Source organism: Trachurus trachurus (genome assembly GCF_905171665.1).
Source record: "Trachurus trachurus genome assembly, chromosome: 11".
In the NCBI taxonomy this organism is placed as follows: Eukaryota; Metazoa; Chordata; class Actinopteri; order Carangiformes; family Carangidae; genus Trachurus; species Trachurus trachurus.
This window is the reverse complement of record NC_139904.1, coordinates 25,015,110-25,036,750: the sequence shown is the minus strand read 5'-3', so window position 1 is coordinate 25,036,750 and position 21,641 is coordinate 25,015,110. Positions and strand designations below refer to the sequence as shown.

Sequence of the window (21,641 nt, the reverse complement as noted above, 5' to 3'; positions counted from 1 at the left end):
CGAGCCTGGCTTTAATAACCAAGTGCTATAAAGGCCACTCACAGTGTAGGAGAGAAAAAATACCTTATTACCAGTGTTTACCTATATGAAGATATTTCCATAAAGCCATGAAAGCTGTTGTCTTGGCACATCTTGGATGCAGAGGGGATTTTTTATCCCGCCCGTCATGCAGGACTCCGGATAGACAAGAGACCTTGTGAGAGCCATCTGCAATCTGTCACCATCGTCCCAGCACTTCTCTGATAATCTAAATTTACAGTAAACTGTCAGCGTGATGTATATTGCTTAAATAGACCTTCACTTCACAGCACTGGCTCTGAAGGGGAACACCGTGATCCGGCATGTTATAGCTTATTTTCTCCTGAAATCAAAATCTCCAACACCAGCCTCTAACTGTTTTTCTTTCTTTCTCAACGTCAACAGGAAAATGGGTCTTTAAATTTTGTGGAAAATTACTCAGATAGAACAAACTGGTCCAATGTGGTTTCCAGATGCTGCACCTTTTCCTTTTTTTAGTCCAACGGTCAATTGGATGATTATGGTCCTATTATATTTCGCTATAAACTGAGGTGTTTGAGATATTTCCAGATGCTTTATAGCATCCAAACACAGCAGCAGCAGCAGCAGCAGCAGCACATAGGCCCGCGTGTGATAACATAGCTTGTTATCTAAACTGCTTCCTATAGGTTGTAATGTTTTAATGAAGTTATTCACAGTCGAATAGAAAAAAAAACTGGTCCACACAGCAACAAGTAGACTGACCTGTAAAAACACGACCGTTATCCACGCTAGGATAACTTACAGTAAGTGGATAATAGCCGAGATGACCTGGCCCATATTTATACAGGGACTATATATAATAGAATGGCAGCAGACTGTAAATTTAGATATCATGTGAAGTCGTCTTACCGCTGACATTATGTTGACATATTGCCTCTCAGGTGGTCTCTCGGCCATAAGGATACAGTGGATATATGGTAGACAGTACACCGGCTGCCATTTACAACGAGTCAAGCAGCCTGTAAGACACACAAGACAACAGCACCTCTGCCTCACAGCAACAGTGTGCTATAACATGAGTAAGAAAAAAAATAATACACACAACAAAAATGCATTTTTCCCCCATGAAGAGCAAAAACCAAAGGCCTCTCCCTCCATTCCTTCGTTCTTCTATATGGCTGCTGAGTAAAAGAAGAATTCTGTTTTGCGCATCAGCATGTCCAACAAAAAAAAACTAGGATTACAGAAACAAATCTGGAAAAGAAAAAAAGAAATGTTTATAATTATACAGCCTAGTATACAGCCACTTCTGCAGCTGCAACTTCCATTCCACACAGATTTTCTCAGATAGTTCCAAGTGTGATTTTTCTACATAGTTGCAGCTCTTCTACTCTTTTTTTTTTTTTTTTAAGAATCTCTGGGGACCTCCCTTGGGTGCTGACCCCGCGCTATAAGTGCTCCCCAACAGACCCTGAAAAACTGAAGTCCAAGTCCGGGGTGAATCCCAGGTCACTGCGTCTAACAGATATGAAAATGTCGCCTCTTTGGAGAAGGGGGCACGCCTTGTTGTTTAACAAAGACTGTCAATGGGCAAGATTAATCAGAAACAAAATGGAAACGGTGTCACTTTGGGGTCAGGCAGAAGTTATCTCTGTTTAGGGGAGAGAATAGAAAGAGAGGGGACCAGGGGGAGAAAAAAAGGAGAGAAAAGAGTGCTTTCAATATTTCCGAAGTTTGGCCTCTTGTTTCTCCACGCAGAGGCCTTGTTGACGTGGACAGTGTGGAACAGCTTTGTGAAGAGCTGCTGCATCTTCAAGGGACACAGATACAGTGAGCCACCTCGGACATGGAGAGGAGACGGGACCTGGACGTGACGGCTGGTGGCGAGGAGCACGGTCAGAGACTTTTATATTTATTCTACACCTCAGCAACACCTACATCCAAAATTGTAGTTCATTTTTTAAATTATATTTTAACCTAACTTATAATTAAACATAAAACTGCACAGTTTCCACATTAAAAATTAAACATAACACTGCCACTATTACTTTAATTCTTTATCATTATTATCTCCAAAACATATTTTCACTCTTGCAGCATGTGACAGTGTTTCTGTGCAGCCTTTGCTGTTTACAGTAAAGGTGAAGCTGCTGCAGGAAGCGCAGCAGAGAATGTCAACCAAAATCTTGCAAATGTATACATGTTGAGAAAAAAAACTATAGGAAAATGTATTTTTGTATTTTAAAATATAGAAAATTATTATAAATGAAATATGAAGTATTTATTAGATGAGAGGTTATCTGTGCTGTTACACAGCAATTCTGACACATCTCACTAAATGATCTGGCTTCAGATCCTATTGTTTGTTTTGGCTTCTGCTTTTACGACTACAAGTGTTTGTCCAGTTTATTTTGGATGGCTGTCAATGGCATTTGACACTGAAGAGGTGATAATACGTGATACACATGCGGTCAGTATCAGATAAGTTTGGTTTGAATTAATAAGAGGCTTGAAGTTGTTTTTATGTTCTGGTCGTAATTTCATTTCAAAGCATGAAATGAACAGAAGATGGGCCATGTTCATGTGCACAGTAGTGCAACTTGAGAAGCGAAGAAGGTTGTGTTGTTGTGGTGTGTGTGTGTGTGTGTGTGTGTGTCATAAGCGGGTATTAAGCAGGTTTTCCTGGTCATTTGCTTTATATGCAGGCGTGGATGTCCGCGGAGCAGCGGCTCGTCAGTGTTTGGTCAGGGAGCGTCTCTTCTCCTCTTTTCTCTTTTCGGCCATGTGAAAAGGCTCATCCAGCCTACACCTCCTTCCACTCTCTGTTATCACATCAACCTGCGTTTCTTTGCGTCTCCATCCGTTTATTAGGATGCGACGTAGTTTAAACTCAGACACCACTCTCGTGTCTCTGATTGTCAGAAATCTCCGTCTGTCTTTTGTTTGTGGATAACAGTATTTTCCCAGGGCTGGATTTTTCATATTCACTTTCTGTTTCAGAGCAGCTCTATATTTTTTTCCTCCTGCAGGAAAGCCTCACCCACACAAGTTTGGCCTCATGCAGTAAACAAGTTAGTTGATTGGTTTTGCTTTATATACTGTGATTTAATAAGGAAAACACCAACGTAAGCCAGTCCGACCAGTGTTGGTGGTACCAGTGCCATGCTTTCCATTGGTTCCTGTTTACATGATGCCCACAGGACACGCGGTGATTGGTGGCGCTTCACACGTGACCAGGCAACTTTGTACATTTGACAGGGAGTAGGAGGGTTTTGTGGAGATCAGAAAAACGACAGCGCGATAAAAATTAGTATTGTTGCACTTCACAAATTAATGACCATGAGTTCCTACTTGATAAACTCCAACTATATCGAGCCTTCCTTTCCTCCATGCGACGAATATCAGCAGAGCGGATACATCCCTAACCCCGGTGATTACTACGAGCGGCCAAAAGATACGGGCTTCCCCCATCACGACGAACCATCCTATCCGAGGTCAAACTACACGGAATCGGGCTACGACTACGGTAACGTCCCCGCTGCTGGACTCGATGATTTCAGCGACGGGCATCATGCACAACCGCAGCCGCAGCCGGTTCCACAGAACCACGGACCTCGCCTCGCCGCGGCCCCAGACGGTGGCGCAGGGGCAAATGCCAGCAAAGACTGCAGCCTTGCCACTGAGGTATATCCCGGCGTAGCGAAGGGCAAGGAGCCGGTGGTGTATCCGTGGATGAAAAAGGTCCACGTTAGCAACGGTGAGTTATCGTCACGGTTAAATAGCAGAACCACTGAGAAACAACCACTGGAACACACGCGAGCCTATTGAGGCAATACTAGTAGCAGCCCTTACAACAGCAATTTACGACTATCGAGCAGCAGGGTCGGTAATTAAGGACCCTCGTAAATTTTATTGCCTATGTTCGTCTGTCGGGGCCATGTGCCTTTGTTGCTTTTTAACCCAAACTACCTCCACCACTGGAGCCGAGCCAAACTGTAATATCCGACCCCGCTGTTTTGTTAATCATTTCTAAGCTTGATCTGTCCCTGGATGCGAGTGCTTATACACTCGGCATCTTCACATTAAGGTCATGTCCGTAAACTGAAACAAGACAGAGAATAAAACAAACAGAGCGGCTGCAATTTCCCACCAGAACCAGAAATGTTTTATAGTCTCCCAGCCTTGTATAATGCGTCCAGTGGAGGAACTATATGGGTTTGGAATAAACGCTATCAGCCTGCATGTAACACCTGCTTGCTTGCCTGTGTATGGCTTTTTTCCCCCCTCCAGTCAGTGCCAGTTACAATGGAGGAGTGCCCAAGAGGTCCCGCACTGCCTACACCCGCCAGCAGGCTCTAGAGCTGGAGAAGGAGTTCCACTTCAACCGGTACCTGACCCGGCGCAGACGGGTGGAGATTGCACACACCATGTGTCTGTCCGAGCGCCAGGTCAAGATCTGGTTTCAGAACCGGAGGATGAAGTGGAAGAAGGAGCACAAGCTTCCCAACACCAAGATCCGCTCCTCCAGCTCGGCCTCGTCCTCAGCCTCGGGGGCCCAGCAGCAGCAGCAGCAGCAGCAGATCAAAACAGGCCAGCAGCTTGTCCCCACGCCGTGCACCGCAGGTCTATAGTGCATGAACGAACCCCCGACCCCACAAAAACCCCAATCCAGACTGAGATGGCAAATAACTCAAGTGGAATTTGTTGGACCGATTCTCAGTATTTTACACACATGGTGTTATCTCTTTCACCTTGCCTCTGCCATTGGGCCCCTGTCACGTCCTTTGTACCCTTTCCCTCTCCGGTCGTCCTCGCCCTCTTCATATAAGCTTGAAATTCACCTTTAATTGCCACGGTGGCAACTGAAGTGTTTATATATTTGTTTATTATTATGAAAGAAGGATTACGCACACTCAAACCGTAGGACTTGGATCAAAATGTATCATTACAGTTAAAATTGAGTGAGGTGAAAGTAAGTTTGAACTCATTTTTCTATGTTCTGTTTGATTATTGTTCTCCTGTTTTGTATTATTGCTCATGGAAAGTTCTAATATACTTGAAAGATATTTAGCGAGACTCTATAGATGCCTGTGTAGGAAACCAGACGGCTGTTTTAGAGCTATGGCATCAGTCAGAATAACAGTGTAGTTTGTGTGTTTGAGTGGGTTGGTTTACTGTTGAATGTAGTCCAGGTGACTTCCACATTAATGTACATAGACAAATCATAATGAAGGCACAATAAGCAAAGCATTTCGTCACGTAGATTTCTGTTCGTCGGTGTTGTAAGGTCTAGTTTTATTTGTGCTATAGTGCGTCCCATGTTGTGCTGTGTTCTAAACTGTGAATATTTGTATGTGCTGTCTCAGTAATGACCGTTGTGATGTAGGCTAGTGTAGGATCAAAAAAATGTCCCTGTGAAATAAATATGTACTTCACTTATAAGGCTGACATGGCTTTGGATATTTTCTCATTGCAAATCCTGATTTGTCTGAGCGCAACAAGCCGTGCGTAACGTGACATTTATGAATTTATTTTTTCATGCATTCCTAATTTTAGGAATTCCAATTTCAAAGCTAAACAATATAATTTCATACTGTTTGCTTTCATTTCAGTTCAGACTCTGCGATTTTTTTTTTTTTTAAATGGTGTATCTTTTATTTGAAGCAGTTGAATCATTTTGGAGATGCGTGCGTAAAGCTGTGATAACGTATCTGGGCATTTGGATAATTTACTGCGCTACTCTTGAAAATGACTTCACTGATCTTTCTGACTATCTGAATAGATAAAGACAGTTTATTATATTTTCTGAGATGAGCTGAGAGGATTAACTTGTTCATCAGGGGTCAAAGTTGCACGATTCCTCTTGAAGTGTAAGATTTATACTGGGGGGAGACGTCTCGACCACTGAACATGTGCGATCTTTTCAGGATTAAGTCATTCCTAAGAAATGTATCCACATGTACAATAGTTTAGATAAAATATGTTCACATGCTTGATTCCATTTTGTATTTCCATGTCCAATTGGCTGAAATACTAATCCGTAAAATGTGCATGGACGTCATGCTCATTTTGTTGGATTTAAATCAGAAGTTGTAGAAACATGAGGCAGGGGTCAGCTGTTGGTTCTATGTTGCAGGCTTTGCTGCTGATACGGGAATTACACCGAACCCAAATTGTTAAATGTATCCGGCCACACATATTGTTCTTACTTTCCATTGCAGGGAGATCTCAGCTAACCTCAGTGCACCAGAGTGTGAGTGTTGGTCACTACCTGCTACATCCAAACAATAGAGAGTTCAACCAGGGGACACGGTCGGCTCTGGCCAATCACCGGCTCAGAGCACTTCTTCTGACCCCTGACCTCTCGACACACACAATGTTCAGACCATACATCAGCGCTGAGACCTCCGCCAGCTTTTTCTTCTGCTTCTTCTTCTCATTTTAGAGATTTACCCAGAGACAGCGCGGAAACAAAAACTGTGTTTAGGTGTGAATCTGAGCCATGAATTTTCCTCAAATTATTCTTAGAGACAGCTCTTCTGCAATTCATCACAGAAACACCCCTGTCAGCGCGCGGAGAGGGGGCAGATATGAGCAGAAACATGCTGCTATTGTGCACGCAATGCAGTGTGATTTTCAGTATGCTTTGGCACCGTTGGTTTCTTCACAATATTTATGCCACTAATGTCTTAATGAATGGACTCTCAGTGCATTTAATCGTAAATTAGATAAAACATGGCATTCACCAAAATCCCTGAAGTAAAATCCACAGTGACACCATCCACTTCCTGTGGCTTTGTAGTATTTTCTCTTGCATGTCAGAAAATGTATTAACAGCATGCCTGCAAACGTATGAAATGAAAAGGACTCCGTTTAGTGCAAGAAACGTTAAAGCCCCAGCTCCTGAGCGTGTGTGCAGCCCCTCGCTGCAGACATGGCAGTTGTGCAGAAGATGGCGTTGAGGCTGATTGGCACCAGTTTTGCGCAGACTCTAAGAAGTCCAACTAGTTCAATTACAGATTTGAAGTCATTTGATTCGCGTATAGAGGTCACTTCCAATGTACTGAAATTTTAATTCGCCCGTTCACGTGACTTGTTGAATAATGAATGCCCCGGGGTCAGAAATAGATCTGAAAATCTGCCTTATTTTCATTTGAAGTGATCCTCTGCAGGGTGCGAGTCACATCTCTTCTCCCCTGACACAACTCTGTCTGCTGGACACAGACCGTCATGACTTGTGAGTAGATTTGGCAGATTTTTACTTTATTTTTCCTTAAAAAAATACTTTAAATGACCCAGAAGTTGGATTGTTTCTTAATCCTGACGCATATATTAATGGAATTTATAATATATATTAGGATATGATCTAATTATCCGTTATTCTCAGGTTTCTGGAGTAATATTGAGCTTATTATTTCACTCAAATCAAATATCTCTATTTGATTGTCAAACATTTTTATTACCAGACGTGCAAATGTATTTCGCGCTGAAACATTGTATATTAAAAATAATTTAACATTGTATCATATACAGTAAATATGATGAATGGCAGCAGTTGTAATGTTTTCTTAAAATGCTTAAATCTTTGGACCAAGACAATATTTAAAATGGGGACACTCTCTCATTCTCTGCACGTATGAGATAACGTAATTGTGCAAATTAGTTTAAAATACACTCTCAGATCTGTCTGCATTGGTGAAACTATAATCTATATAAGTATACGTGCGACTACATATAATATAGTCACTAAAAACTGACATGAATGGTAATTAACTTTCTGCAGGCTTAATTCAAAAATTCAATAAATTATTTTCAAAGACGCATGAAAAACTTCACATCTGCCTCCATGAATTACGCCAGTGATAATGTAAGTATTTCTTTATTACCTGATATGTTCATAAAATGTATTTCAACAACAGTGACAATGCAGTAGGCTCATCTGTTGCTCCTAAAAGTTGTCAGGACAACTCGGTCAAAGAGCCTCTCAATGGGAGTGATCAATAGACTCAAGTTAAACATTAACACAAAGTACTCCGGGCACTTCAAAATGTGTATTTATAATTATGTGGTAATTAATTGTATTTATTCTTATTATCAGGGCTCATATTAAAGCTATTGTAATCCACAGTGTTGTTAGTAATATGCCCTACTTTGCACTTACCTCCCAAATTTAAACTACAGCACAAAAGCCTATTATAAATGATACTCGACCAGTGACAAAGAGTCAAAAAGTTCAACATGAAAATTCAAATAGTTTTTATTACAACCAGCTATGTGAGCACAAATCCCCCAGTCCTGGTCCTCCGTCCCCGCGCTGCGTCTGCGTCTGCGTCCATGAGAGATGTCTCCAGCCAGCTTAAGGCGTTGAATTTCGCATTAGCCTTGATGTTGGCCGGTGTAAACCTCGCAGAAAGAGTTATCTTCGGCTGAACGTATCGGTAACCCAAGCTTGGCTGTTAAGAGCTCCGAGTGTCAACAATGTGGGAAGATATGGACCCGCCGTCTGGCCAACATCCAGGGGTCTGCGCCTCTAACTCCTCCTCGCTGACAGTGATAAGGAGCCGTGATTTGTGTAAATAACTCTGAAACATTTGTTTTATGCAAAGGCAGATGAGATTTAAAAACATGATCAATCAATTTCTACTTTGTGCAAAGGACAACTCTGGAAAAACAGTGCAGCCAAAAGTGTAAAAAAAAAGAAAAAGAAAGAAAGAGTGAGAGAGAAAAGAAGAAGCTACCAGCTCAAGGCCTTCGGTTTACGTCTTCTCCTTGTTTTTGAACCCAAAATGACACCCCACTCGACTCTGGATGCCTCTGCCCGGGTCAGGGAAAAGTTCAGGTGTGGTGGCGAAAGGCGAGGCTGGATCAGCCTTCAGTGCACGGTCATGTGGAGCCACCTAATCCTGACAGCTCTGCGTCTGTAGAGGAGCAAAGAGAGACCAAAATAACACATTAAAGACTCAAACAAATCACAACCGTGCGTTTTAAAAGCTGTGCGTAAAAGTTCCCCCTGTAAACATCCACATTTATATTCCTCCTCTTCAGTTTCAGAGGTGCTGAAGGTGAATTAATAAGAGCTGCTCTGCTTCTGTTCCTGTCTTTAAAAGTTTACCGCTCAAGTTGTAGTTTGAGAAGACAAAGGCTGGTGTGGGAGTGGGATGCTGTCCATGTCCGCCCCGAATGATTAATAGTCTTGGTGGGATTTTTCCACGCCCGCTGCTCGGTGTTGACGGAAAACAAGCGCCAAACGGTGCCGAGAAGAGAGAAGCTCTTCCGGGCTAAGGCTTTTGGCAATACCTGGAGTGGCTGAAGCCAGGAGTCTTCCAAGGCGCACGCGTGGCACACTGTTTTAGATAGTGATTGGTTTATCGTATGGTGGTAAACCACAGCAGGGTTATGGCTTAGTCGGCACTTCTACCAGCCCATCCTCCCCCACCCTTCTCCAAAAAAGCAAAACTCTCCCTTTGCACAAACCTGTAATTTCTGCCATCACTCAGTTGGTCATAGGAAACGCGTAAGCGCATGTAGGTCTAATGGGGGTCCATGTAGTGATCAGCGGGGTCGAGCAGCCACTCTTTGGTTACCTCACCTCCACTTTCCGCTCAGTGCTGACTGACACGCACCCCTCTCGACCACCAGGACTCACACCCTCCGTGTGCAGGACAGGTAAATGTGTGACGTTTTGTTTCAGTTTAGCCAGCAGCAGCAGCAGCAGCATGCAGCATGCAGGCTTTTGCTGATGGAGAATCAGAGGCTGAGTAAGTGGTACTACAGCCTAAGTCTGACAATGAAGACGGGGGGGCGATATTGAGTTGAGTTCTGTGTAATGCACTCCACAACCCCGGCTGTGCTGTAGAGAGAAAAGGAGAGGAGGTTTATTGGTGTGATGAGTAACCATTATGTCACCATTAAGTGGTATTTTGTAGGGAAAGCTCTCTCATTCTCACATAGTGCGAATTGTCACGCTGCAGCGCGAAACCCTCTGGTTTGAGCCTGGCTCTGAGCCGCGGCTGCACTTGAAACTCAGCATAATACAGCAGGATTAGCTCTTTCAGCCGCTAACAGGCACCAAATATATGGCACTTTAAAACTGACAGAACAGTCTTTCCCTCTGAATGGGCGACACGTGGAAAAGCTGCTTCTCTGCGAGAGACTTGCTCCTCTGCCAGATACATTGCAGTGTCACATACCCCTCTTTTTTCTCCCTCCAAACTGATCTGTTTCTCCTCAGGGGCAATGACTGCCTCCATTAATGATTCACGGGCTCAAATAAAAGGGATTTAAGTTGACGTTGCGTCACGTGAGCTGGGCGCATAATACTGCGCGGTGTTATGGCACGGGGAAGAAAACCGGAGCCCCGGTCTGTGGCCATATGATGCTGATTATATGCGGGTTACCCCCACTTTCCGTGAGGGGAGTCCGGGCTGTGTAGTTTGTTTATCGAGGGGAGAAAAAAGAAAAGAGAGGCAGACTGAAAGACTGAGGATTCCGGGTTTGTGGATGTATTATACTGCTGTCACGGACGGATATGTTTTTCCACGCGGACAGAGTCAGAGCCCGAGCTTTGGGAGGATGGATTTTATTTTGAGGTATTTCCGCCGATTGTTCATTACTGTCGTGAGTTATTGCTGCGCGAGGCAGAGGTCAGTAAAAAGGGTCCTGGGCTTTTCGCAGGGCAGAAATAGACAGGTAGAGAGAGTCTATCGATACTCTACTATCTGTTATCATCCCTGATTTATCATTGTGAATGAAGCGAATCATAAATAGGCCTGCACAATGTACACACACTATATGTAGGTGAAGATTTAAGGATTTGTTTGGGCCATTAAGGTGCAGGCATCGTTCCATTTAATGCTCCATGTGCTATAACATTGTAATAAATCTATTATCAGTCTATTATTTCTGCTATATTCACATCACGAGCAGCCATTTGAATAAATAGGCCCATGTACCGTTTGTAAATAAAGCAGCCATTTAAATATCAGCTCCCAAGGAAGAAAAAAAAATCCAAACAGAGCGCGCGGCCGCTCCAAGGTGCAACCTGTCCTATAAAACAAACATCTTGTGTCTGAACGTGGGGGTTGTTTGTGCGCAAATGGTACATCAAGATGGGCTCCATAAAGAAGTAGGGGAAAGCGGTGGGGTTGTGTCGCTCCGCCAGGGAAACGAGGATATAATGGAAGACAGAGTGCCATCCAGGACCGCGCGGCCGCGCTGAGGTCACGGCGCTCCAGCTTGATTTATGGGCACGGGGACTTGGGGAAGAGGGTGCGCGAGAGCTAATGACTATTCGATCCGTTTGTGGAGAAAATGCTCACCGGGCAGCAGGGAAACAACAAACACGATATTTGCATAGGCCCATTTTAATGTTTTTAGTGATATTACGCTGATAAGCATCGATGCTCGGCTGTGCTGCTGCTGTTCTCTCAGAATAATCTCTACATTCTGGTCTTAATTCATGCATTTTCTTTATTAGTGTTTGATTTATGATGTGTTTTCTACCGGTTAATTAATTTTAGCTGACATTTAGTTGCAAAATCTCAAACTGGATCTCGTTCCTTACGGATTCATAACGCTGTGAATACATAACAATTTTAATACAAATGCATGCAGCACGTTGTTAAATCTATTTTTTTTTTCTTATCCCAAAAATTATTTTAAGAAAGCTCACATGGAATTTGACCTAATTTAGTTTGGCCTATTTTCCACATATTTTTCTCTGAGTCATTTTTAACACGAGGCCCAAACAATTACGCACAATAACAATAGCTTTGTTATTCATAATCACAATTTCTCTCTGCAGCTGTCTGAAAATAAAATCCACAGAAGCCCAATTTAAAGAACACGTTCAAATGTTGTATTATCTTCTGAGTATTAAAAAAAATCTTTTTATTCCACTCCTCGTTGCAGAAATCCAGCCAAGTAAATTCAGGCCATCGCGAGGTCTCGGAGACACCTTGAACTGCCTTCGGTAAGTCCATATATCTTTATTGATTTGTGTTATGAATGCTTGATGGTGATATCCGTATTCAATTTCTAATAAGTACCACACACGCCCACCAAAGCACTCGCAGGGATAGAGAAGCAGTCCGTGGCTTGTGCATTTCCTCGCAGCAGCAATACGAGCAGCCCGTGAGCAATAATTCCTTCTCTTCCACTTGTCTTTGTGGTGTAATTTGTCACTATAAAAGTGACGAGGGGAATCGCAGCTCTTGGAGCGGTGCCTTACTCCTTTCAAAAACTCCTTTCTGTGAAAGCCATCTGCCCGGACCCGATCTAGTTTACAGCTCTCAACTTTTTAATTTTTTTTTCCTTTTATCAACATTTTAGATTTTTTTCTTCCTCCCACACCATACGTGTTAAGCAGCAGCAGCAGCAGCAGCTCTCTGACATTTAACCCTCTGCTCCAGGCCAAATTAAAGAGAGGGACGAATCAGCATTTTAGCAAAACACAAAGAAGTAAATAATTATACAAAGTGGCTGTTCCAGTCTGAGAAAGAAAAAAGCCGAGTTGGCTAAAAAAAAATCCTCACGCGTGAATTTTTGTCCCACTCACCCTCCCACGCCGTCCGTGTCTTCTACATTTTTTTTCTTAAATTGTCATTGAATTTTGTCCCAGAGCCTGAAATCAGCAGAGAAGCTGCAGCTCTGGACATGTTTACAGCTCATAACAAGCTGAGAGGACATAAATCTAATTTTTTTTCACTCTTTCTTTTTGGCTGCACGAGGCAGCATTACCATGCAGAGGGATTCCCCTGCTGCCGGCTCTCCTCTCCCCTGCTCCTCGCTGCATGTCCTCCGCTTTGCCCTTTGGTGATGAAACTTCTTCCCATTTTTCACATCCTGCTCCTGGTGGGGTTTTCCCTTGATATACTTCGAGCACCGCTTTGATCTGAGGTTTCTTCTTGCTCTCTAATCTTTTTGTTAAAAAAATATACACATTATGTTGTTCTCTCTGTACAAGAAGCCAGAATGCAGTAGCTCTACCTGGCGCAGAAATGCAAACGAATTGCGCGTCCTTGTGCCGAAAGATTGAGGAGCATATGCAAAAAATGCGGGTTAATGATTAAGCTGTGGATAGAAGCCCTTTATGTCCCAGGGAAATGGAAAAGCAGCGTGCTCAGCGCCTGATTATTCCTTTGTATTCTCCCCTCTCTCCAAAATCTCATCCACTGGGCTCATAACTCCACTGCAAGACGTGGAGTAAATAATAACAAAAAAGATTTAAAACACTTTAGGGATGGACTTCCATGCTCTTTGGGACTATGTAATATGTATATATATTTTTTCTAGACACAGCCTCATTTGGTTGGGGGAGGAGGAGAGGCAGCCACTTGATTTGAACTGGCTTTCCAAGGCGCTACTTCATTTGCATAATTTTTCTTGTCTATGGTGACGCTCTGGTTCGGGGCAGTTCACTGGTGTCTGCATGGTACTGGTGAAGGATCACACAGTCCAGCATAGCCTTGGCTGAGTTTAATATTGCTATGAAGCCCTGGCCATTGCTCTATAGCATGACGGTAAATTCAATCTTGGGGCCAGATAACTCTTATCTCGCTGACCCGACTGCTCACGCCTGCTTTCGTAATCTCGGTTTACCCATCCACGTCGAGTAGGAAAAAAAAGAAAAGGAAAAAAGGAAAGGGGTTTCTCTCTGCTCTTCCTTTTTTTGTTGTGGCTGCTAATGCCTGGTTGTATGGCAGGGCGCAGTCTGCTGCTGCCTCTGCTGCTGCTTCGCCCAGCCAGCCCTGCCTTTAAACTTTTCTCTGGATTACTGCTTTGATCGATTTCGTCGCTGAATGAGAAAATATTGCTCGGTGCTCTGCATTCGTCGTCAGAGGATAAGGTAAGCAGGCCAGAAATAGGCTCCCTCGGTTGTAAATGGCGGAGTTTGTGTGTCGCGCGGTGATTTATCACCGTATGACTTAGATCTCGGTTCAGGAAGAGTTCACACACACAGTCAGGCAGCCAGATTTCTCTAACGTGGAGCAGAGGGCTGCGCGCACAGCTCTAGTCTGTCTTTTGTCTCCTTTTTCTTTGCCATTTATGACTTTCGCAATGGCTCGCCTGGAGATCCACAGCACACCGCTTTCTGATATGTTTTCCAGGTCATCGTGAGAGCAGATACAGTGAAGACACCTTCTTTCAGCCTGCGGTTTAGCTGCGTGGAGATCAAGCTGGGGGCTCATTTTAGTCTGATTTGCTTGCTTGTTTTGCTCGGCTGCACAAACCCAGTGTTATTCCACATTTATTTTCCTTTCACTTCACTTTCTGCTCATTTCGAAAAAAACATGTTCTACTTTAGCCCGTGCTGCATGCCTGCTGTTTGACTGTCCTGCAACTGTGAAATAAACAACTAACACTTTTATTGCAGCCCTAACCCAACATCGTTATTGTTGAGCTCAGGTTTTACTATCAGACACAGCGCCAGGGCCTTTTTCACTTTCAGCAGTTAAAACGTTAAAGTTGCACGGTTGGGTTGTATAGTCACTTTTAGATTTTATACATGTTATTTTTCTATCTGTTCCCTGGTTTGAGGCGACGGGCAGTGGATAGTACAGACAAAAGAAGTGCATTATTATAGAGGCAAATGTCGAGGTTAAGATCAATCTGCATTGAAAATAAAATAAAAAATACGTTCTTTTAAAATTATAATAATAATAATAATAATTATTATTATTATTATTATTGTCATTATTATTATTGTTATAATAATAATAATAATTATTATTATTGCTCTGGTTTAAACGCATTAATTGTGTTTCATTATTAAGGTTGCATTAGAAAAGCAAAGTGACCTGTGGCTTACTGGCTACTATGGTTTATAGTTTCCTCAGGAATCTGTTAGAGGCGGATCCCCATGGTTACCTGCGTGAGTTATGGAGCTTTTAGCAGCAGGCTCTGGGTGTGCCATCCCCGGGTCTCTGTCCGCCGCCTGGATGTGTAGCATAGCGGGTTCTGGCTGCTCGTCGGGGTCGCTCGCTCGGAGCGAGCCGTACCGGCCCACTGACCCTCTCCATATATCACCGCGCCGGGCCGCGGCGACAGCAGTCATTATTATGGGGGCTGCAAGGAAAAGTTCACAGTGTGGTCATGGAGATACACGAATGCCCGCCCGGTTTTTCAGGTTTCCTCGTGGCCTTTCCATTCATCTTGCAGCACGCAAGGACAAAAAAAAGGAGACGAGAATGCGGTTGTTTATGCTTTGCGCCAGGTGTCTTTTACTGAAGGAACGTGGTTTAACTAAAAATGAAAAAAACAAAACAAAAATAGAATTAAACCCTTGTGAGCCACGGGGAATGTTTTCATCTGCTACAAGGAAATTAGATCCACTGTTGACAGCCCTGTTGGTAGAATAACAATGTAACAGAAATATTATTTTCCTGTGTGGTAACCCCCTAATAAGCTTCTCCTACAGCTCCTTTTCTCACCCAAAGCTTTTTCTCCACCAGTTGTAACTCTGTATTCAGTTTCATTGTTAATAAGCTCCGAGCTTTAAAATGTCACGCAGTTCCATGTTAGGTCCTAAAATTGATTTGGCAATCTGAAATGCTTTTGAAAAGGTTTTTTGTTTTGATGTTGTTTGGCACAGATGGTAATACAAGGTTAGTGCGTGCCTTTGTGCCCTGTGTAAGCCATAAGGTAAACGGTAATAGTCTACAGGACTGTTGGCCCTATCTTGCCTCCATAGTCTCCAGTGTCAGGCCTGTATTGAAAAGTAAGATGGATCGCCACCATTTCTTCTCCTCACAGTGCTTCTTGTAACCCTAGGTTCACCCGAGGAGGCCATTGGCGGAGAGGCGTCACGTGACCACGGGGTGCCAATGTTATTCTACAAGGGTGTCAAGACCCTGTCAGTTTCTGAAATAAATATTGGGAAACGGCGAGATGCAAAAGGCAACCTACTACGACAGCTCCGCAATTTACAGTGGCTACCCATATCAAAGCGCAAATGGCTTCAGTTATGATGCCAATCAGGTCCAATATCCCCGGGCCTCTCATGTGGAAAGTGAGTACCATCGACCTGCCTGCTCCCTGCAGTCTCCTGACGGCTCCGTGGCTCTGCAGAAGCCGGGGGAGATGGCGGAGAGCTGCGACAGGGCCACAGCCATTCAGGCGGCGCAGTCCAAGGTTCATCCCGAAAGCAATCAACCGCAGGTGCCGGTGTCAGGCCCACCCCCTCCCTCACAATCCCCCGGTGCTATCAGCCAAAACACAAGCAACGGGTCCAACCAGCCCAACGCCAAGAACGGCTCCCCGACCTCTACCACTCGCAAACACATCTTCCCCTGGATGAAGGAATCCCGTCAGAACACCAAGCAGAAACCCGCCAGTAGCTCCAGCTCAGGTACCTCCAACCGAGACCTACTGTCACACACATACACATGGACATACACATACACATACACACACACCACCTGATATCCACTGACCACAAAGTTACATAAGTTTTGTTGAGGGAGGATACTCTAAATGAGGGGTGTGGGTGGGGGGGCAGGTAAGGGGTCAGGAGGGAGTGCAACAGGACAGTACTGTCCCTGGGAAGATTTGTTTTCTCCGTCAGTGTCAGAAAGATATTTTTTTTAACAGTGCTTTTATATTGTATTGTATATATACTTTAATTCACTCTGAATTCTTAAAGTTACTCAGAAAAAACAACGCCACTGTGTCTTCAGCTCCACCTCTGCACAAGTTGCCTTTAGTGAATCTACACCATAAGTGAATGATTTCTCTTCTGATGTCTCAGCCATGATGATATACAGGAAATATAAGTTGGTATATATAAGACTGTAGAAGAATCACGTGCCTCCACATTGGAGGCAGATTCTACCATTTGTTGTCTCTGTGCCCTGCAGCTGACCTGTCCCTACTGTAAACACGCATCTCCACTGATCACATAATGTTCCCGCAGGGACAACAAACAAACACGCACAACAGTTGTTCAGTTTGTCCTGCTGTTTTTATGAGAGCGAAGCTTGGTGGGTCAGAGTGAAGGGGGGTGGGTGGTCGTGGGGTGTTTGGGTGTGTTTGTTTGTATAAAACTAAACTGAAAAAACTAGAGATGCTCATTTCCCATGACCTTATTATTTTTGTAAAATTTTGTGGGTAATATTTCAATTAAGGTGCACCAAGTAGTGAAAAGTCATCTGGCTTCATTTTTGATTTATGATTGGGGAGGCGTTTTCCTTAGTTTTTAACAACCCGTAAAAGTGCTTACATTTATGGAGGGCCATTTACGCACGTTTTACGCACGTAGGCAAACCAGACCCAGAGGGAAGCTTTGCAGGTCAGGGTGGGGAGGTTGTGTTTTGGGGTCTCTATTACATAATGCCAACCTAAAGAAAATATATAAAGATAATGCCCATCTTCCAGTTACCCCTCTTTAAATACAAACGAAGTCAGACATTTTATTGTCAGGTTAGTTTCAGTTAAAGTTGGAACTGCAAGGAAATGTGACGCCTGCCATTGGATTTTTTCAGGAGTCACATTTAGGGAAAGTTTTTGATCAGTTTTATTTTTCAACAGGTCGAGTTGGTAACGTGTATAGAGACTTTTACGCACGGTCACAATCCACCGTCTGCTGCTTAAGTGGAGGGAAACTTGACGTGTCAGGGTTTGGGGGTTATTTACTGACCTAAAAACTCAGTTGGTCATTTATTATGTTAATTTTTTGTAAATGAATTGGACATTTTTCTAATTACGCTAAAGGTTGGCGCCTTCAGTAAGAACTAGGAATGCAAGGCAACATGGCGCACTAAAATGTCATCTATGTTAGGAAGGTGTTTTTTCTCTCTCTAATTGTAATAGTGCTACACACGAAAGCCCCTTTACGCACGATTTACGCACGTAAGCAAGTATATACCAAATCTACACATTCTGCTGTTCAGACTCGAGGTCAGAGTCAGGGGGTTGTGTTTGTGTGGTGTTTATTTACAAAGAGCCAATCTACACATGCTCACTTCTCGTGGTCCTCTCATTTCGCTTTTTAATTGTAATCTTTTCTTGTAACTAAGTTACAGCTTGGTGCAGAAATGTGTGATTTATGTCTAGGAAGGTGTTTTCATTCGTTATAACAACATATTTATGAATAGACTCGCACATACCAATAATCCTGCTCTCGCCACAGCTTTCCCAAATCACTCTACCTTTTAATTCGAGCAAATAAGCCCCTTAAAATGAATTCATAAATAATATAGCAATAATCATTGTCATTACATACATGGGTATCCCTCCCATACCACGTGCTAAGCCTTTCGTCTCTCTAATAGCCTAATGAGGCTGGAAATGTCATGCTGCATTCCTTTTGCTCCAGGTCTGGGCGGCAGGTAGTGAAATTTATTAAGTGTTGGCCGTCTGCCACGGCGGTAAATAGACCAACACCTTGCTATTCTGCAGCCAAGCTCCAGCTCCTCTTGGAGGGGAGGGGGAGGGGGGCGCTTATCAGTGAGGTGAAGGCGAGCTGCTTTATACACCCCGAGGAATACATAATGCTTGTGTTTGCATTACGCGTGTGCTACTGTGTGACTACGGGTGAAGATGAGGGTCAAAATGTTTTAGTAGGAAATCTGAGGTTACCTGGTTGCATATCAGATATTGACCCAGTGCTCTCCATTCACCCTCTTTCCCTTTGTGGTTAGTGTAGCGTGTGCACAGGCGCAGTGTCCATACATTGATTGTTAATTGTCGTATGGAGCCCTGGTGATAACCCCTGTGCTTTGCAGTAGGGAGCTGATTTATCAAAACGTTGAGATGTTTGTAACACATACAGTACGTGCACACGCACAGGCGCGCACACGTTACTGAAAACAGGGAGGAGGGGAGGGGGGATGAAAAAAAAAACTCCTTAAGTGGTGGAGCAGGGCATATTTATCTAGTAACTGTTCCCCACCCCCTATTGATGGTGGAGAGTTCTGTTATCAGCTGTGTGCTTGTTGCCACGAGGTTTTGCTTTCACTCTCACTTTCCTGTCTCTGCCTCTGTACCTCTCTCTCTCTCTCTCTCTCTCTCTCTCTCTCTCTCTCTGCCTGCAATGGATTACTGATTGACATCTTCCTCTCCTCCTCCCTGACAGTGGAGAGTTGCCCCGGAGACAAGAGTCCTCCGGGGTCAGCAGCATCGAAGAGGGCCCGGACAGCTTACACCAGCGCCCAGCTCGTGGAGCTGGAGAAGGAGTTCCACTTCAACCGGTACCTCTGCAGACCTCGGAGGGTGGAGATGGCTAACCTGCTCAACCTCACCGAGAGACAGATCAAAATCTGGTTCCAGAACCGCAGGATGAAATACAAGAAGGATCAGAAAGGTGTGGGGATGATGCCTTCCCCTGGTGGACAGTCCCCGCGGAGTCCCGTGGGTCCGGCCTCCGGTGGCGCTGGAGGCGGAGGATACCTCAACTCTATGCATTCTCTTGTAAACAGTGTACCTTATGAATCCCAGTCACCGACGTCTTACAATAAACCTCATCAAAACGCATACGGTATGGCCACGTCATATCCCCCTCCTTTGAACAGCTCCCTCAACAACTGCCCGCCCTCCCAGAAGAGGTATCCCGGGACCGAATCGGCCACGCCCGAGTATGACGCGCATCCTCTCCAAGGCAATGGCAACTACGGCACGCACATGCAGGGCAGCCCCGTTTATGTCGGCGGAGGTTACATCGACTCAATGCCCAACTCTGGGGCCTCCGTTTTCGGTCTGACCCACCTCCCGCACCCGGGATCCGCGAACATGGACTACAATGGAGCAATCACAATGGGCAACAGTCAGCATCACGGAGTGTGTGATCCGACACCGACGTACACAGACCTAACGTCGCACTACTCTCAGGGAAGAATCCAGGAAGCGCCCAAACTGACGCATCTGTAGCGGTGGCGCTGCCCGGATCACTCCGCCCATTGTCTTACCCACCTCCAGACACATTACTGCTTTCTTTCTGCGCCTCCTCACGGCTTCCACCTTCTCTCCGCCTTTGTTTATGTTTTCTATAGTTTGATGTGTGAAGTAGCGTAGGATAAATAATCACGACTTGCTTGAATTTTTCTCTATTTGCTCGTGTCATTGTCTCACAAAGACCTTTATCTGGGCTGTAGGACGTGTAGAGCGGGAGGGAGGGGGGCACAGTATATGCATAGGCCTATTTAATCTTTTTTTTTTTTTTTTTTTTTTAAATCTTGTTTTAAAATTGAAACTCAAACAGGGTATTATGAACGTATGTTATTCATTTTTAATGTGAATTTGTCCGTCTTTTATTTATCCGCAGTTGAAGAATTGTGTTTTGCATTTTGTTGCACTTGTGAAGCCACGAGCTTGGATTATGAGGGAAACACATTTTCAAAAAGCAAGGGTCATGAGCTTAGACGCAACCTCCCTTGTTTGTGTTTTGTTCTATTGGACTTTCTGATGTTATTTATTTTTATTTTTTATTTTTATTTTTTTGGTGTAAAGTTAAAAGAGTCCATTAGTATTATTTGACACCCCTGCGATTGTGTGGGGAGAAGGTTGGTGCATATTAGCGTCTCAGCCCTTTTCCAGCCCATACATGTAGTCGACTCCGCACAAGCTCCCTGCAGCAGCAGCAGCAGCAGCAGCTCACCATGTTGCTATTATAGCCTATGTTTCCCATTTTCTTCTAATTCTTCTTCTTCTTCGAGGAGGTGTTTTTTATTTTCTCAGCGAATGTAAAGTCAATCAGTCATTGCAATAAGGGTGGAAAGAAGGACACACGTTAGCAGTTTCTTTATTGAAGAAAAAAAAAAGAAACAGACATCATCAATTTTTTTTTCGATGTCATACATTCCATGCTGCTCCAGTTCGAAGAAATAAATAAAAGAATTGAAATATAATTGTAGCAGATCATCCTTTTAATTTAGACACATCAGAGAAGTTTCACGTGATCACAACATTAGATACAAGGCAGCGTCTTAAATTAAAGTAAAACATGAAAATATACCTCTAGCTTTTCTATTATTACATTTTATTATTGTGATAAATGTGATTATGTGGTGCTGATAACATGAAAGCACAAAACAACAACAATTTGCAGTATTTTAAAAACATAATAAAATACTAATAGCCAACACCATGGGTGATAAATAGTAAATATAAATGTCCATGCTTTATACATACAAAATAATAAGGAACCATTTCTCAGAATTAATATTCAACAACATTTTTAAAAAAAAGCAAATGGCGGCGGATGAAGTCAAACACAGACTAAAAGCTACTTGATTTTTGTCTCCCTCCTCTTGACTCGATGTGAGGAAAACTCGGGTGGCCTCCTCCTCTCCTCTCATCCATAATAATAAAAAATGTCACCCGGGCCCTTCTGGAGATTCTGCAGGAAAGACAAACAAGCTAAATGAGAAATCGTTTGAAAAATAATTCCCTGATATGTTCAGTCAGTCAAATGCGGTCAGAGAGGATACAGGCTGAACTGGAGTCATAACGGGGTTTTCATTTGTCTCATTATTCTGCAGATTTGCAGACGCCAGCGTTCAACAGCAGGCAGCACCTCGGTTATGAGGATGGTTACAGCAAAGAGATGAACAGATGAAAGATGGAGAACAGGCCATGTGTGGCTTTGGATGAAATCAGAAGCTTGCTTACAAATTACCATACATTTTAAAATGCATTTCTATCTACAA

At 43.6% G+C, this 21,641-nt stretch overlaps 2 protein-coding genes across 3 annotated transcripts; both read left to right on the top strand.

The window, feature by feature from the left end:
* The first annotated feature begins 1,880 nt into the window (after positions 1-1,880).
* hoxa3a (homeobox A3a) lies at positions 1,881-20,159 on the top strand. Of its 2 annotated transcripts, none has more exons than XM_083982708.1 (4): positions 1,881-1,895; positions 11,911-11,971; positions 15,772-16,348; positions 19,073-20,159. In XM_083982708.1, exons 3-4 carry the CDS (start codon positions 15,889-15,891, stop codon positions 19,861-19,863), a joined length of 1,251 nt encoding a protein of 416 aa, XP_083838834.1. In that variant the 5' UTR covers positions 1,881-1,895; positions 11,911-11,971; positions 15,772-15,888; the 3' UTR covers positions 19,864-20,159. The 2 variants fall into 2 exon arrangements, with proteins under 2 accessions (XP_083838834.1, XP_083838833.1); XM_083982707.1 differs by lacking the exon at positions 1,881-1,895 and adding an exon at positions 7,186-7,237.
* On the top strand, positions 2,674-5,430 carry hoxa4a (homeobox A4a). Its single transcript, XM_083981937.1, has 2 exons — positions 2,674-3,757; positions 4,291-5,430. The coding sequence occupies exons 1-2, from the start codon at positions 3,334-3,336 to the stop codon at positions 4,629-4,631; spliced, it is 765 nt and encodes a 254-aa protein (XP_083838063.1). The 5' UTR covers positions 2,674-3,333; the 3' UTR covers positions 4,632-5,430.
* Positions 20,160-21,641: the final 1,482 nt, after the last annotated feature.